At 36.7% G+C, this 18,062-nt stretch overlaps 1 protein-coding gene across 3 annotated transcripts in view; it reads right to left on the bottom strand.

The window, feature by feature from the left end:
• Positions 1-18,062, bottom strand: part of MIS18BP1 (MIS18 binding protein 1) — a gene marked incomplete at its 5' end in the record, with an annotated part of 45,267 nt that overhangs the window by 2,305 nt on the left and 24,900 nt on the right. For all 3 annotated transcript variants that reach the window (XM_081047726.1, XM_081047727.1, XM_081047725.1), the window contains 5 exons: positions 928-1,015; positions 4,547-4,692; positions 6,581-6,741; positions 7,945-8,117; positions 16,225-17,083. In XM_081047726.1, coding sequence (XP_080903852.1) covers positions 928-1,015; positions 4,547-4,692; positions 6,581-6,741; positions 7,945-8,117; positions 16,225-17,083 — 1,427 coding nt within the window. The remainder of the gene's footprint in view (positions 1-927; positions 1,016-4,546; positions 4,693-6,580; positions 6,742-7,944; positions 8,118-16,224; positions 17,084-18,062) is intronic.

Below are 18,062 nucleotides of genomic sequence, written 5' to 3'. Positions count from 1 at the left end.
CATAGGCTTGAAATCAGAACTTTTAACATTAAATCCTTTGCTCTTTCTGTCATCATACATTGGCTACAAAATATTAGTCTATGAACAAATGGGGCTCAATCACAAAGATATTTTTATTTGGTGGAAAGACTAACATTAAGAAAAACAAAAGTCCGAAAATAGTTAAGATGATGTCAGAAATAGAGAGAAATAAAAGTTCTTTACTAGGAATGGCCCCCATAGCCATTATATCCCTATGAACCTTCTCTCATTCCGCAGAGAACAGTAGGCTAATTAGGGTGTTGCTACTGCTCAGTATGTTCTATGGATCAGCTGCAGAACTGTCTCCTGGAGGTTGTTAGAAATGCAGAATCTCAAATCTGCTGGAGCAGAATTGAGGGTTGAACAAGATTCCCTAGTGACTCCCATGCACATTAAAGTTTGAGAAACTTGTCAAGGCAACCCAGCTTCTTACTGGCAAAATAGGATGAGAAGCGAAGTCTTTCTCTGTTTCTATGTTTCTCTGTTTCTATGTTAAGATGATTCCTGGTCCTTTGCATCAAATCAAAATTTTCATAAGGGATGTGGGGCTGGAAAAGGGGAATCTAGGAAACACTGAGAGGAAGTCTGCCTACATCTTCAATTACAGATTTTGTGTCTTGCCTGAAATGTCCTTCCCTGACCTGTCCATACTTTTCCCACCCTACCTGACTTTTACCATTCTCACTTTCCTCAAATGCTTCAATCTATCAACTGCCACCTGTAATCCCGCAGCATTTACGAACTGACCTCATTCACGGCCTCATATTATCATTTACTTGAATTAGGCTGTAAGCACCGGGAGGGTAAGGACTTTCCATAACCTACAACCCCCCTATTCACTATATATTACAGTTGTTCGATAGATATGCACTGAATAAATCTGTCGTGAAGAATAAAAATACTTACTGTTTTTTTCTTGATATTGCCCCAGACAATGCCACCTTTACTTTGACCTTTTTTTTGCATATGAAACACATATTTATCACAATCATCCCTGTTTGAATACAAAATAATTTCAAGTCAACATTAACTAACATACTTTTACCCACAGGTTAAACAGCAATTGACAAAAGTAATTTGTTTCAGTCTCAAAAAGTACATTTTCTGTCCCATTTTAAAAAAGACAATGGTGTACCTAGAGAGATGAATAAAAAGCCTTCAAACATTTATAGGAAACAAAAACACCAAATAAGAACATTCTAGGAAATCATTGTTCCCTGTCCCGTCTGTGCTCTCCAATCTCTATCGTGCCACCTCTTTCCCAAAACACAGACTTCTTATCCCTGGACTCCCCCGTTTGTTACACCTTTCACTCCTTTCTCCGGCTCACTTCCGTCCCCATCCAGCTAGAACCTTCAAGTAGACCACTTTAAGGATAAACCTGGTGATGAATTAATTTATAGCTTCCAACAGTGTTTCCTTCAATTCAGCCCACAAGCCTTTTACTTCTACATAGTTAACATCTTTCTTACATTCCTCATACTAACTGTGAAGTATTTTTCATTTGTTTTCCCTTATTTCTTTCCTCTCCCATTCTTAACAAATAGGCTTGGTTCGTAATTTACAGGTAAAAACTGAAGCCAAGCAGAATGCCTGTTCTCATTTCCCCCATAACTCCTAGTTCTACTGACGACAGTAAATACCAGCTGAACATAATGCGCATTCTCTCTGGTGGCTGCAAGACCCTGTGTGATTGACTGATTATCCTTTCCTTTACGACTATTTAGGAGCAATCTTGAAAGAATGACATGGAGAAATTTGTAACTGTGTGATTGTAGTAAGATTAATGTGCACTGCAAACCCTGCTGCGTAGGGTGTGAATAAGCCCTGTCAGGTTCAGGGTCAGCGCCTTGGGAGTCTGTCATCCTGTACAAAGAGATCACTTCCAAAGTGATAAACAGTTTCATTATTTAAAATTGTTAGTAAAAGGGAGTCAACTAGAGCTGGTGAAGTCAAGTGATAGTGAAGAGGCCTACGAAACTCAGTTTTTAATATACAAAACAAGTTTTAGGAAATATATTCATGATATTTATAAATGAGCCCATCATGTGCTCTACAAGAAAAAAAGTCCCATTTCCTTAACTGTAAGTGATACAAAAAACGTAGCACCACCCACATGAGTGTCATTCTCCAACTCAGAGATACTGGCTTATGTTTTTGGTCAAGAAATTTCCTTTCTCTTATGAATGTGTGATCACACCGTATGTAGTTTTATTTATTAGCTTTTAAAAACTTGAATCCACTGAATACTATTCTGACATTAAAACTTTTTGAAGGCATTATTTTTCATTGTGACATATTTTACTCTATTAAATGAACAAATCCTAATTTCTTAACGTTCCTTATTGGACATTTATGTCCGAGTTTTCAGTGTTATGTTTTGTTATGAACATCTTTGCTCACACAAACGTACTTGCTAAAATTTCTTATTTCATTAGAATTAACTAAAATTCAAGGGCCAAAGGAATATTTTAAAGCTTTTGATGAGTTGGCCAAAGTGCTTACCAAAAACTTGTCCAAAATTATGCTCTCAACATACTTTCACCTGCATTACCTACTAAACCAAAAATAAAAAATAATTTGTGGATTGCTAGGGAAAAATTATGTGTTTGCCGAATAAATGCAAATTAAGACTTCACCAAGCTTGAGATTACTGATTACTTTTTTCTGAGTCATTATCATATGGCTTCTGTATGTCCCACCCCCTGGAAATGGTTCTTACTAGATTAGCATAGTCCTACTTAACTGCCAAATGGCATAGCCTATTTTTAGGCCTTCTTATCACTTTTCATCTTTTCTTTACAACATTTTACTGTTGGCCAGCCCTAGTTTTCTTAATTTTATTTGTTTATATTTCAAATAGTTCCTACATTTGCCTAGTTCAAAATTCAAAAAGTCTCCCAGGATCTCTTAGTTCCTTTCTCTAGGGATTATCAGTGTTTTCAGTTTCTTATCCTTTCGGAGATATTTAATGAAATGAATTATGTATATATGCATATATACACAGACACACACACAAATGGTAACAATAATTCACTGCATCTAACTTTTTTCACTTATGGGCCTTTTACCATAACAGTACATAATTTCTTCATTAATTTCTATAGCTACATAATGTACCAGAAATTATTTGATTAGTCCCTACTGATGGACATTTGACTTGTTTCGTCTTTTGCCATTATAAACAATACTGCAATGAATAAGCTGAACATTTCCAATTGTAGAAGTAGGACTGCTATGTCAGAGAGCATGTGCATGTATAGTTTTGACAGATACTGACAAAATGCTGCTGGCGCAGACTGAACTAATTACCTTCTCGCTAGTAATGCATAAGAATGGCTTTCCTAATTTGTAGGAGTACTGTGTGTATCAGAGAAATTAGCCTTTTTCCTGTGATAAGGTCCATCTGTTCTTTTCTCTGATTGTCATTTATCTTTAAAAATTAAATTTACTGGGTGATATTGGTTAATAAGAGTATGTAAGTGTACAGTGCTGTAATACATCGCCTGTCAGGCAGTTGCCACCTGCATATTGCATTGTGTGTTCATCACCCCAAATTTAGTCTCCTCCCATCACTATATTTGACCCCCTTTACCTTCTTTAACCCCTCCCACACACTTGCCCTTTGGTAACCATACTGTTGTCTGTGACAATGAGTTTTTTGTTTGTTCATTCACTTGTTATTTTGTTTTATATCTCACATGAGTGAAATCATGATTCTTCTCCTTTTCCATCTGACTTATTTCGCTCAGCTTGATAATCTCAAGATCCATGTTGTTGCAAACGGCAGTATTTCATCTTATGATTAATACTGCACCGTACTTGTGTACCACATCTCTTGATCCAGTCATCTATCGAAGGATGCTGGTTTCCATGTCTTGGCCACCATGAACAGTGAATGTGGGTGGGGTACATATACCTTTACGAATAAATGTTTTCAAAATTTTGGGGGTAGATACCCAGAAGAGGAACTGCTGGGTCATATGGTAATTCTATTCTTAATTTTTTGAGGAACCTCCATACTGTTTTCCACAGTGGCTGTATCAATTTACGTTCCCACCAGCAGTGTGTGAGTTCCTTTTTCTCTACATCCTTTCCAGCACTTCTTTGGTCATTATTCTTTTGATTATTTATGGTTGGTTTGTACCAGATGAAACTTTTATACAGTTGACTATTATTCTTTTTCTTGGTCCTGCATCATAGTTTGAAAGACCTTCACTAAATCTAAGGTTATAAAATAATTCTCCAAGATTTCTTTTTATAGTTTAATTTTTTACATGCAAAACTTTGGTCCATTTGTAATTTATCCTGATGTAAAGTGTGAGCTGTGTCCCAACACTACTGAATAACACCCCCACTTGCTGAAACACCCCTGTTTGCTGAAGTCAAGCCATCCTTGACTTCCAGGAATATTCATTCTTGATTTCTTAATAATGATGACTCTTCTCATTACTGACATCTACTCTCTCCAACTCCTGACATGTTAAATGCCAATACAGAATTACAGCATCATATGCATATTTACCTATCTATCGAGGCTAGCATTCCCGGGCTGACATGCTGACACTGAGGGGTTTTTACCAGTGGAAAAACAGCTGATGATGGAGTTGTTGGATTTCTGTCCATATGAGGCAGAATATCGTCTTCTTGACTGCACTGGAAACTTGGCAACTAGAAAGCAAATATTAATTACGATCAGGCACCCCTAAAAAAATTTGTCGTTACACAAAATGTTGGTGTGCTGATAAGTTTTTTCCACCTTATATTTTTCTGAGATAATGAAAAATATCAGTAGGTAGATAACAGATCCTTATCTTCTAAAACTCTTAAGTTTCTGTTGTGTAAAATGGAGACATAGACATCTACTTCTACAGCAAATGTTTTCTGTGAAGTCAGATAGTAAATATTTTAGGCTTTGTGGTCCATATACAGTCTTTGTCCCAATTCCTCGACTCTGCTACTGTAGCTTGGAAGCAGCCAGCCAACATGTAAACAACAGGCACGTCTGTATTCCAATAAAATTTTGCTTACAAAAAAAGGTGCTATGCTAGATTTAGCCCATGGGCCATAGTTTGCTGACCTCTGTGTAGACAGAACAAAACTATAACTTATTTACTATTATACTTAATATGAACTCAAGCAGTATTAAACTATTGTGTGTATATAATTCTAATAAACAATTCATTCCTTAATAAAGATTTATTTACCTTTATATTAAAACCATAGAGAAAGGGACTTATGCCATAGAAAACGAACGACTTCACTTTTTTTTTCGTTTTTAGAATGTTGCTACTATTGCATTTAGGCCAAAATACAGAGAGAACCTGAAATGATGGTGGAGTAATGTAAAGGGTACAACCCCTGAAGGACCACAGTGGTTGTGCAGAGAACATAGTTAGAGCCTCTGATGGCTCCCTCAAAACACTTCCCTTTACATCCTGTGTAGGCAGAGGAGTGGGCCCAGATAGCGATGTCACTAAATTATTAAAGTATTGTATAGCCTTTTTAAATGGGAGATGATTCAACATTAATGAAAAAATCACCCTTAAGTCTAGCTCACTAATCTTAATCTTAACATTTATGTTTAGATTCTAGCAAGTCTCAAATTTGCACTTAATATTTGTACTGTATTTCACTGTGTTTATGAAGAACATCCTTAGAAGATATGCAGATTCCAGTTTTTTGCTGTAAAGATAAACCTGCAATGAATACCTTTGTAAAGATTTTTGGCTTTTTTTAATTTGTTAGGATAAATTCCAATGAGTAGAATTAATATTTATAGCTCTTATATATTGCCATAATGCTTTCCAAAAGGTATGATTCAATTGTGTATGCACCAATGCATGACTGGATTAACATCTCGATTGTTTTTTGTTAATGGATATTTTAACTTATTTTTTTTAAAGATTTTATAAAAGATATACTTACATATAATTTACTTTGTTTTCTTTTGATCACTAGCTAAAATGACCATTTCCCCAAGTGTTCGTTCAGCCTTTTGAATATTTCCTTTCCCACATTTTTCCTGTGATTTTGACACTTTTTATAATTCTAGTAACATGTGAATGAGTTCTCTGTATCACAAATATTATTGGCTTTGTTTTATGTTACAAATATTTTATCCCAATCACTGAAATTTTTAGTTATGTGACTTTTCATACTACAAAAATTCGTTTTAGACATCCAAATCTGTCAATCATGTGCTGTCACTTAATCCCTACCCTGAATTTACGACACAGTACGTAATCTTTTCTTATTCCTACCCCTCTGCCCCTTTTTAAAGTTTGCCTCATTGCTTATGAAATTTTAAATATATACGTTTGGCCTATTTCTAGGTTTTTTATTTGGTTCTACAAACATTACCTTTGAACCCCACTGACAGGTAGATTCTGGACACTGATGAGAAGGGCATATACTAGCAGATTGCTTCCTATACTATATTTTGGTCATGTCTGTGGAGACTGTCAATCCATGGTCTAAATATCAGGAATGAACACTAACCATATACAAAAATCAAAGATATAAAAGTCAATATAAAGAATGCATTTAAGACTCTTACCAGTACTCTTCGATTCTGCAAAGGTGTCGTACTGAAAAAATCATCATGGTCATCTTTTGGCAACTGTTCCAGAAAATCCCTCATCTGCCGCTTCCTTTTAAGAGTTCCTACTTTGGCAGTTATCTTAATAGTTTGTTTTTGATTAGCATCATCTGTCTTGCCTTAAGAGTCAGTAAAACATTTTGGTAAGGATTTGGTCATTTATAGTAACTGTTCTATAAAATTAACAACCTTTGCAAAATCTATATGTGTTAAGTAAACTCAGCCTCTATTACTATTTATAAAAGTTTCTCATATAACAAGTGATTCTTTCTACACTGGAATCTGTGCAATATGCTTAGCCCACAAAATACTCATGAAGAAACTATGTAAGATTAGGCAGGGTTGGGCCGGCCCGGTGACTCAGGCGGTTAGAGCTCCATGCTCCTAACTCCGAAGGCTGCCGGTTCGATTCCCACATGGGCCAGTGAGCTCTCAACCACAAGGTTGCTGGTTCAACTCCTCGAGTCCCGCAAGGAATGTTGGGCAGCCCCCCCCTGCAAGTAAGATTGAACACGGCACCTTGAGCTGAGGTGCTGCTGAGCTCCCAGATGGCTCAGTTGGTTGGAGCATGGGCTCTCAACCACAAAGTTGCCAGTTCGATTCCTCAAATCCTGCAAGGCATGGAGGGCTGCGCCCCCTGCAACTAGCAATGGCAACTGGACCTGGAGCTGAGCTGCGCCCTCCACAACTAAGATTGAAAGGACAATAACTTGATTTGGAAAAAAGTCCTGGAAGTACACACTGTTCCCCAATTAAAGTCCTGTTCCCCTTCCCCAATAAAAAATCTTTAAAAAAATTAGGCAGGGTAAGTTTGAAAAGGCCTTTACCTTGTGAGAAAAGTTATCTCCCACACTCCTTTTACTGAATGTCTAGTTTATTGACTTTGCTGAAATATAAACCTCATTGAATTAGGACAGAGGTATTGAATACACCCTAAAGTTTTGTATAGTACTTCTCTGGCATAAACTTTGGGACCATGAAAACTAAATTCATTCTGAGTTTTCTTATGAATTAGGGGATCCTACCTAAGTTGCCTCAAATTAAAGTAGACCCTTAGAACAATAATCCAGATATTGAAATCTCTGCATCCAACTGCGGATTTCCTAGAACAAACTCAAAGCACAAGGCTGCTAAGGCTAATATTGATGAAGTAACTATCTAGGAAGACTTAAAAGTAAACATGATCTTTGGAGTTCTTTCTAGCTTTAAAATTACAAGAAAACATCTATAATAAGACACATGGATAAATATAAATTACATACAGTAAGTGATTAGAAATTGATACTGAGAACTAAGAAAAAACTATTTTCTACATAGGTTACCATTTTGGTCTTTGGGACTGACTGGCTTTTTCTTAGTGACATGTTTCCGGGATCTTTTTCCTCGGGGATCTTCATTGTATTTCCTCTGGCATTCTTCAGCAGATCGAGACCCTACAGCCATAGCTACATCTGACCAGAACCCAGGTTTGTGCTTAGGAAGAGATGCAAAAGCACTATGGAAGACCAAAACCAGTTAAAGAATTTCAAATCAATAAAAATAACCTCCTCAACGCATACCACTAAATCAACAAGATTTACTGAGCTGATAAAATTTTACCAAAATCCTTCTTATCTAGCAGATGCATTCTATTTTCCTGTAGTCTATTAAACCTGAAAAATCATTCCTCGTCTTAACCCTAAGTCCAGCTAATCAATGATTTGATCTTTTGGGGGACTCTAGCACAACTAACTTTTCTACACTGTTGCTCCAATGTTACTAGTGCTAAGCATATTGGAAGATGAGCTCTTAGTTCTTACATACTCCAGGTTATAAACACTTACTAAAGTGTTATGGTTGCTTTCATTATATTATACTTTATAGAACACAGTATTTTAGGTTTAATCCTCGAGGTAAATGAAAATTGAAATAGAAAAAAAACTAAGTTAATATAAGGTAGTTCTCCAATTTAACAAGTGAGTTACATTCTAAAAGTTCGTTTGTAAATGATTACTTAGAACCTGGTAAACGTATTACTGCACCCCACCCCAACCCCCTACAGATTTTATGTAATGTGGTTAGGTTGACAGTTCAGCCTAGTTAGGCTGAATGCAGTGTTATGCTACTAAATTTTTAACAACCAGCTCTCTGGAGTTGAAAAGTCCTTTTCTGTAGTGTTTGCTACTTTCCATATTGCTAATACCCCTAAAGTGGCTGATTTCAAGCTACCAACATGTCGTCAATGAATGAGAAATAAGAACTCTGCCATAGCACACAATTATAGAGAATTCCCACCATACAGATATAATAGATGCAAAGAACCTTAAGGTTTACATAATAATAAATATACTAAAATAATTAGGAAGTGATGAGTTTACAGTGTTTTGTTTTTAATAAATGTATTTAATTGTAAGTTTACTTAACTTTTAATAATGACTTAATTTGTAAGATTCCTGAAAAAGTAAGAAATCAGTTCTTGTGAACAGGTACACGCTGACTACAGAAGAGCACTCACTCCATGCATAAAAGCAGAACAGCTGCTGGTGGGCACCAAACACTGTTGATGAAGGTCTGCTTTTGCATAATGAGTCTCCACGGGTTCTAAGAGCAGCACTGCAGGGGACTGGAGGCTCCAGCTTCCAAGTCTGTGCACATAGCTAATCTGCATGTATAGAACTGCCTGAAAGGAGTTTCATCACAGTAAAAATACTTAATGCATTTCGCAAGAAATCAATCTGTAACTAACACATGTCAATCATGTCACTCCAGTACAACTGATACTTCATTATTCTTAGCACAAAAACCAAAACACTTAACACGACCTACACTATTCCTTGCCTGATTGTCCCGTCTCATCGGGTACTGTTCTTCCCTCACTTTCTATACTCCAGTCATTTCGGCCTTCTTTTGGTATTTCTACATATGTTCTTCCTTTCTACGTTTTTTACTTACTATTCTATTTCAAATGCACTTATCACGAATCTTGGGCTTAAATAATTCTTGTTTATCCTTCAGATCTTAGTTCAGTATCTGCCTGAGCGAAGTCAGATTTCCCTGACTTGTATTCTCATAAATTCCTTAGTGATTACAATGATCATTTGCTAACTATCTGTCTGCCCTTCGGACACAGTGAGGTTTACGAAGCAGACGGCTGCAACGAAGAAGCACCTGAGGAGCTTACAGCAAAAATGCAAGCAAGCAAATAAAGTAAAATAAATTCATAGGCTTTACCCCTGAAGGTTTCAATTCAGTAGGTCTAGGCTTCAATATTTCACATTTTTGAGAAAGAGTCATTATGTCTGATTGGGTGATGACAAGGAAATGTTACAGGGAGGAGGTGACGTGAGATAAATATTGAAGGATGGATAAAAATTACAACAGGTGAAAATGAGGCAATAATACTGGACAAAGAAATGAAGATGAAACAAGACATACGGTTAAGGAATGAAAAATAGTTCATATTTATAGTATGGTAACTTTCAAAGAAATGGCTGCAGGTCAGAGCTTTGAAAAAGCCAGAGAAGCATTGCCCAAACCCAAGAATATTTTAATAGTATGCAGTCTAGGCACTTTTTAAATTTTAAGTTACCTTTACCTTTTCTTTTAAGTTACCACACAGTAAAATTGTCTCTTGGGGTATGGTTCTGTGAATCTTAACAGGTGTACAGATTTGTATAACAACTAGCACCATTACCATACAGTTCCATCACACCCCCAAAACACTCAGTGCTACCTACCCCTTTGTTGTCATCCAATAACACTGCCAATCCCTGACCTGTTTTCTTTCTCTGGTTGTCTTTTCCAGAATTTCATATAAATGGAACCATACAGTATGTAACCTTTTGAGCTGGCTTTTTTCACTCAGCATAATTCTTGAAATTCATTCAAGTTGTTTTAAGTATCAATAGTCCTTCCCTTTTATTACTTAGTAGTCCATTCGTCGTTGAGAATGTACCACAGAATGCAGAAGATACTATGGAAATCAGGAATAGAGATGAGCTCAGTAAAACCACCTCATAAAGTTATGAACTTCTGGGCTTACCTTGCAAATTTTGATAAAATTTCACTTTTGCTAAGTTCAGCATGATATCCCTTGAAACTTCCTCTTTGCCCAGTAATTATTTACAAGTATTATTTTTAAACCACTTAGAAATTTTCCTGTTATCTTTTATTGATTTGTAGTTTAATTCAGTTATGGTCAGAACACCCTTTGTATAACTTCAGTTATTTCAAAGATTTGTCTTAAGACCTAGCAAACACAGCTGTCTTGGTGAATGATCCACCTCCCCTTGGAAATAACATCTCCCCCCCCTTATTATTGAGTAGACTATTCTATAAATGTCAATTAGATAGTTGACATTGTTCAGTTCCTCTGTATCTTTGATAATTTTCTGTCTACTGGTTCTATCAAGGGAAGAACACTGAAGTCTCCCACTGTAACTGTGGTTTTGCTTATCTTTTCAGTCTACCCTTTCCTTTTAGCTCTGTCAAACTTTGATGCACATATTTTGAGGTTTTGTTGTTAGGTGCATATACACCACTTAGGATCATTATGTCTTCCGGTGAATTGACACTTCTATCATTTTGTAATGTACTTCTTCATCCCTGATAATTTTCTTCTTACAGAAATCTTTCACAGGTATATCCCACTTCAGCTTTCTTTTGAGTGTGCATATTTTTCCATCCTTTTAACTTACGTATGTCCTATTTGGAGTTAACTTACCTATGTCCTATTTTATACAGTGTATAGTGTGATCTTTCAAAATTCGTTCTGACAATCTGCCTTTTAAGTAGCGTGTTTAGACTGGAGAGTGAAGATAGGGGATACATAAAATACAGTCGCTTTAACCAAGTTGGTAAAATTAACATTATGAAGAAAGGCATGAGGAAAAGACCCCATGCTTGTTCTAACTAGCCTGGAAACTTAAGGTTTTTGAACTTTCCAGTCTTGCATCAATGCTTGGATATACCTCTGGACCTCCAGGTAACCCCCTAATTACCCTGAAGGACTCACGTATACACCTGCCTCACATCCATCATCCACACCACTGGATGTGACCAGACCTCCTGGCACTCGTCTTCTAGACCACCATCCATCAGCCTGACAGCCTGTCATCTGAAAACTGTCCTAAGGATGCAGGACTGATAATTCCCAAGAAGGTACTTTTTACAGAACCATCCCTCACTGTCCTTCAGACAGAAAGCTCTGTGGCCAAGGCCAGGAGGCAATGGCATGGGGACAGGTCCTGCTCGGACCACTTAGGACACACTGCAGGGCCTTGGTGAGTGAAGCACACTGTCATCACCATGTTCGAACATCTAATCACTGGACCTTTCCTGTCCATTGCTCAGAGCTGAGTCTGGTGTCCATGGGCGTTACAGACATGAAGATGCTTTATTTCTTGAAGGGCCAGTGCTGTTGGGGCGTTGGGGCACACAATGACCTCATGAAAAATCTTGGTTTCTAGCTCTGGTGGTTCCATCCAGCAGGTCCGGGATGGGGCCCAGGAAAAGGACACAGCCCAGGTGTTTTCCTGCCAATGACTAGATATCAGCGAACACCAGGGATGCTTACGCTTCTCTCCAGGTACAACCTGCAGGTATCACCCTTCTGTTTTCACTACACCATTCTACTGTCCATGCCTTCATATTCCATTTAGTTGGATATACAATCATTATATAGCATGGTACCATTTTATTATTATTTATATAATTGTCATATAATTACATCCAAGATTATAATAATTATATGTCATAAATTATATATAAAACACTTATAAAAACAGAAAAAAAAAGAAGGTACTTTTTGCTGTAAGAACTTTTAATTTTTTCTCTTTGGAACACTTCTGGATTTTTTCCTAGCTGTTTCCAGTTTGCAAAATCTAAGATCCTTGAATAAATCTCTATCACTTATTTCTAGCAAAGTCTCTGGACTCTTTTTTGAGTTCATTCGACAAGACCATTAACATTTAATTAACTGTTTGGATTTAGGTCTGCTATTTTATTATTTGTTTTCTGCTTTCTCCCATTTTCTATTTCTCCTTTTCTGCCTTCTTTTGAGTTAAAATTTTTTTTTTAGTATTTTAATTTACTTATATATTTGAAGATATCTGTATAGCTTTTTACTGGCTGCGCTATATATATATATATATATATATATATATATATATAAAATAACTGATTCTAAGTAGCAGTAAAATAACTGATTCTAAGTAGACTGTTAAGTATATATATATATATATATATATACTTAACAGTCTACTTAGAATCAGTTATTTTACTGCTTCAGGTAGAATGCAGAAACTTACCATGGTATAAATCTCTTCACCCTTCCTGTTAGAGCTGTGTTATGTATTACATTTACATATATTGAAAGCTCCACCATATACCGTGTAATATTTGCTTTCAACCCATGAACACTTTAAAGACGTCAAGAGAATAACCTATTACATTTAACCCTGATAGTTACCATTTCTCTTACCATCCCTTCATTCCTGATACTGCCTTGCCTGTCATCTCCATTCTGCTATCAGCCTATCCATGAGTTATACTGATTATCTTATTTTTTAGTTCTAAAACTTCAATTTGAATCTTCTTTCTATCTTCTATATCTTGCTAAGACTTTCTAAATTTCCATTTATTCCAATAATTTTTGCTCTTAGTTCCTGGATCATTTTTATATACCTACTTCAGACTCTTGTCAGATAATTCCAACATCTGTGGCATCTCAGCATTAAAATCAGTTTTCTTCCCCCATGAGTTGAAATTTCCCTGGTTCTTTGTATGCTGAGTAATTTTGGATTATTTCCTAGACATTCGGAAAATTATTTATAAAACTCTGGGTCCTGTTTATAACCTATGGAGAATGTTAATATTTTTGTTTCAGCCGGCAACCAACTTCATTGTAACCTGAGCTATAAATTCCAATCAGTCTACTGTAGTAGCAATTTCAACATCAGTTCCATTTTTAAAGCTCTGTAGTGCTATTAAGATATCCTGCATGTGACACCCTGAGTGGCTGGCCTGGAAAATCAGCGGTGATATACCTCTTAGTTTAGTTCTCAAAGTCTTAGGTATGCTGTTTAGGATCACATCCTCACATGCACAACTCAGGAGTAAGCCCAAAAGTTCATAAACAATTGTATAGGGTTTTTTTGCTAGCTTCTCCCTCTCTGCAATTTTTGGTTCCTAGGGCTCCTGTTCTGGGTTCTCTGGCAGAAAGCTGGGGGCTTTCATTACCTAGCTCTGCTGCACACTTCTTACTCTTACAATTGCATCTTTTCCAGTGTCAAGCAGAGGAAGAAAACACAACACGATTTGCCCCAGCCTCTTGAGATGTTCACTTGATCGGAGAGGAAGGTTCCCCATTTTCAGAGTTTTAGGTATGTGTGGGTCCCAATTGCTGCTGTGATTTTCATCCCATGGGACTAGGTTATAAGAGAAAGGAGAAAAGAAAGAGAACTGGGGCATTTTCTCTACTGTTTCTGAGTGTTAGTAGTCCCCTTTCCTTCTCCTCAAGCCAGAACTGGAAGGCTTCTCTTAATTCTCCATTGTGCCCCAATGACACTTCCAGGTGTTAGACAGCCTTGAGGTTAGCTTGAGGGATACCAGAAGACAAACAATAAATTCACTGCCAGTTTGGTGGTACTTAAAATTCTAGCCTTCCCTTATCACCCTGCCACTGTTTACCTTCCTGAGTCAACGTAAAGCTGCTCCATGGACTCTGTCCAGGTTCATGACTGCCCAGTGGAAGCAAGAGAGTGGAGTGTACTTACTCCAGCTTACTGGGAACTGCAATTTCTGCAGTTCAAGCATTAAAAAAGAATCTGCTAAGATGATCAGAATATACAGCAAAGGTTGAGAACCTTTATTGTAAGGAAATGATGGGGGATACAGCAGGAAAGGATAATTGAGGTAAAAAAATTGTATGTTCTCAATGCAAGGCAGAAGAATCTTGATACAATCTGAAGATTGGCAAGAATGCAATGAAGGTTTTGATCTGTCAGAACCACAACTATACATTAAGACTAATCTGAAAGATATAAGTCAGATCACACAGACAAAAGAACAAAGTACAAATACAAGGCTACTTCCAAAGTTCAGGCAAAAGGCATTAAAGGTCTGAAAACGAGTAGCATCAAGAAAAAGGCAGTGGATGGAATGACCTTGTGGAAGAATCTATAGCTCCCTGGGAACTAATCAGATTTTTAAAAACAAAAATCAGTAATAAAAAAGAGTTTCAACTTAGGTGGCTGAAAGAATTACAATTTCAGAAATAGGAATGTCAGGCAAAGTGGACAGGTCAGGGAAAACAAGTTTGGTTGATATATTAAGTTAGAGCTGAAGGTGAGATTTACGTAGAGATGTCCAGCAGGCAAAGGAACTACAAACTAACTACATTCAGGATCAGAGAGAGATCTGGGAGGCCCTGGATAAAGAAGAATGAACTTTGGGAGGAAAAGATCACTGAGGAACACACTATAGCAAGAAAGCAGCCAAACCAAGAACTTTAGAAGATTACCTTCTCTTTCTGGAGAGAGGGAACACTTAGGCCACTGAAAAAGGAAGAATACGGTGGCAAGAGATGTCTTAAGAGTGTTTCAAGAAGGTAGATTTGAAAACAAATTCCACATGTTGTTTGGGGGGTACACAAGAGAGTGGAACACTGAATGTGGCATGTTTCTACAGTGTCCTTCTCTCTTTTATCAATTATCTTCCCGTCTTTCTACTAGATCATTTCCGACAGCAACCACCACGTGCAGGCATGAGTCACCGTACGAACAAACAAGCGAGCAATCAAACATGTCTTTCCTTATCCTCACACTTTCTTCTATTACCTGTGCAATCTTCTCTGCCCTATCATTGGCAAATTTCTTGTGTTGTCCACCTAGGTTGTCTTTTCCCTCCCACTCACTCTTCATTGTTGAACTATGACCTGGCTTCCAATACTGCAAGACTACTGAGACTGCTTGTGAAGTCTATGTCATCAAATCCATTTCTCATCGGACCTGACTTATCAGCAGCATTAACTAGGAAAAATCACCTAAATTTCAAGACTATTTTCTTCTCTATAAATGAGAAAAAAAACAAACTATTAAATAATCTACATGTTTGAAGGTTTTGTAATAGTAAATTTAATTACATATCTTAAAATGTGCAACTGTGAGAGCAAAATTTATCTGTGTTGAAATATTTTCTGCAGCTTTATTTACCAACAAATAAAACTGTATATATTTGAAACCTACACAGGATTATTTGCTATACATGTACACTGTGAAATGGTCATCACAATCAAGTTAATTAACACATCCATCTCCTCATACAGAACCTTTATTTGGCGGGGGGAGAGGGGTTTTAATATTAAATGGGAATAAAAAGAAGCTCACTTATACTTTCCTCATATTTATACTGTATAGATGGCTACAAAGTACTTAGCTGGAAGTTATCTGTATTTGCCCTTCATTCTTTGTATAAACTATAATTTCTCTCCATGTGTTTTTGGATGACATATTCCATATCAATGATTAGAAGTTATTAAATCAGCCCCTTACTGGAGTCCTTTATGGTTTTCACACTATTTTGTGGCCACTCTAGGTACGTTAGAGTCAAATCTAATTACTTACCAATGAAGTTTCTGTAATTCCTTTTCATTCCATTCCTCATCCTGAATTAAACCAGGTAAACATTCTAAGGAATGACTCTTCGTCTTATCAGATTCCATTGTATTAACTGGAGACTCATTCCTAACACTAGATTTCTGAAGATATTTTTTAGCAGAACATGTAGCTTTCTTTTGTTTGATGCAAAATTCATTTTCACTTTCTTCAGTTTCAGATTCAGAAACGGGGATTTTCCTTGTGCTGTTCCTTGAGCTTTTCCTCCAGTGAAGCACTGTGTCTTTGGTGTTTCTTGCTATGGTTTTCTTAGCAGCCCCAGCTTGCATTCTAATTTCCTCTTCTGTTTCACTCTTGTCAGCAGACAAATCTGATGAAGACTGATGCTTGTAAAATGACATAGTCACCTGATTTTCAGTTTTCTTCAATTTTGACAATCTTGTATTTTTCTTAAAGTGAGAGGTGACCGTTTGTTTCTTTCTAGAACTAGATGTTTTTATTTTCTGGTCGACAGTGAGTAAATCACACTCATTGCAAACTTCCTTGTTTTCACTTTTACGACTCGCACCATAATTAGATGCATTTTTGGAAGTCTTTGTGGGCTTACTGATAGGACATGTAGTTTCATTTAAGTCTGATTCACTTTCTTTTTGATGCTTTGGCACTACAAAATCTGCTATTGCTTTAATGGTTTCAGAGGACAGATTATACTTCATGCATTTTCGCTCTATCACATTTTTAGATTTTAGTGGTGTTACTACAATATAAGCTTTCTTCTGATTAGCAGCCATATATTTTCTTTCTTTGTCTGAGAAAAACGGTTCCCTGGTGATAATATCGACGGGTACATTCGATTCTTCGGTTCTCTCTTTAATTTCATAAGACAAAACCAAAGATCAAAATCTCAAATTGGCTACAAAGTATACAAAAACTATTTTCACAAATATACTGTTTTTACCCCATAAACACACTGTACACACTACTGTCATATTAATCTTCCTGAAGCACTGGTCTGTTCAATTTTGGATCACTACCCCTTCAGTTGTAAACATATGCTATTTTTTTTTTTCATACCAACCTGTCCATGACTTTTCAGTCTACTGGGCATGTACATAAGCTCCTGAATCTGGCTTTCAATGTAGTTCTAATTTCTCACTGTACTCACATCTGAACCATACTCTATGTCTATGAGACCACTGCTTCTCAAATTTTCTTGATTCTCAACTTTCAGTAATGCCATGTGCTCAACTTGGAAAGTTTCCTTCACTCATTTACAAACCAAATCACTACCTGCTTCAATTCTATTCTCTAATCTACGTAGTCCACAAACCTTTGTCCCAATTCCCTCAACTGAAAGTGCTCTTTTAAAAATTTCCACAATACTTTAAATAATGCCATGTTTGACAGTGTGTTCTGCATTATAATTACACACTTCTCTTTCAACTAGACTGAAAAAAATATTTACTGGAAAGAACTGTCTTTATAGTTGGATTTTTTTGGCTGGAGTAAGTTCAGAGTTTTTCACATATACAGTAGATGCTAAATAAATGAGTTAAATCAGACTCTTTGGAGCTAACATATTTTAGGAGACATAAGAAATCCACTAGGTTGCTAAAACTTTACTAGGTATGTAATATATGGACTAGAACCTGTCCTAGTTAAGGAGGGAATTAGGAGAACATGGAACTCCATCTACATGGCCCCATTCTCATCCCTGAGTGGCCACAGAGACACCTTTTTGCTGAATCCCAAAAAACTCCACGAAGCACATGCGATAAGAACTAAAATAGAACTTGGGAACTGTGTCACTAGTTAAAGACAGCAAATTAAAATGAGAGATTCTCAAA

Source organism: Rhinolophus hipposideros, assembly GCF_964194185.1.
Source record: "Rhinolophus hipposideros genome assembly, chromosome: 5".
Classification (NCBI taxonomy): Eukaryota; Metazoa; Chordata; class Mammalia; order Chiroptera; family Rhinolophidae; genus Rhinolophus; species Rhinolophus hipposideros.
The sequence above is the reverse complement of the archived record's forward strand: the minus strand, read 5'-3'. Positions and strand labels throughout refer to the sequence as shown.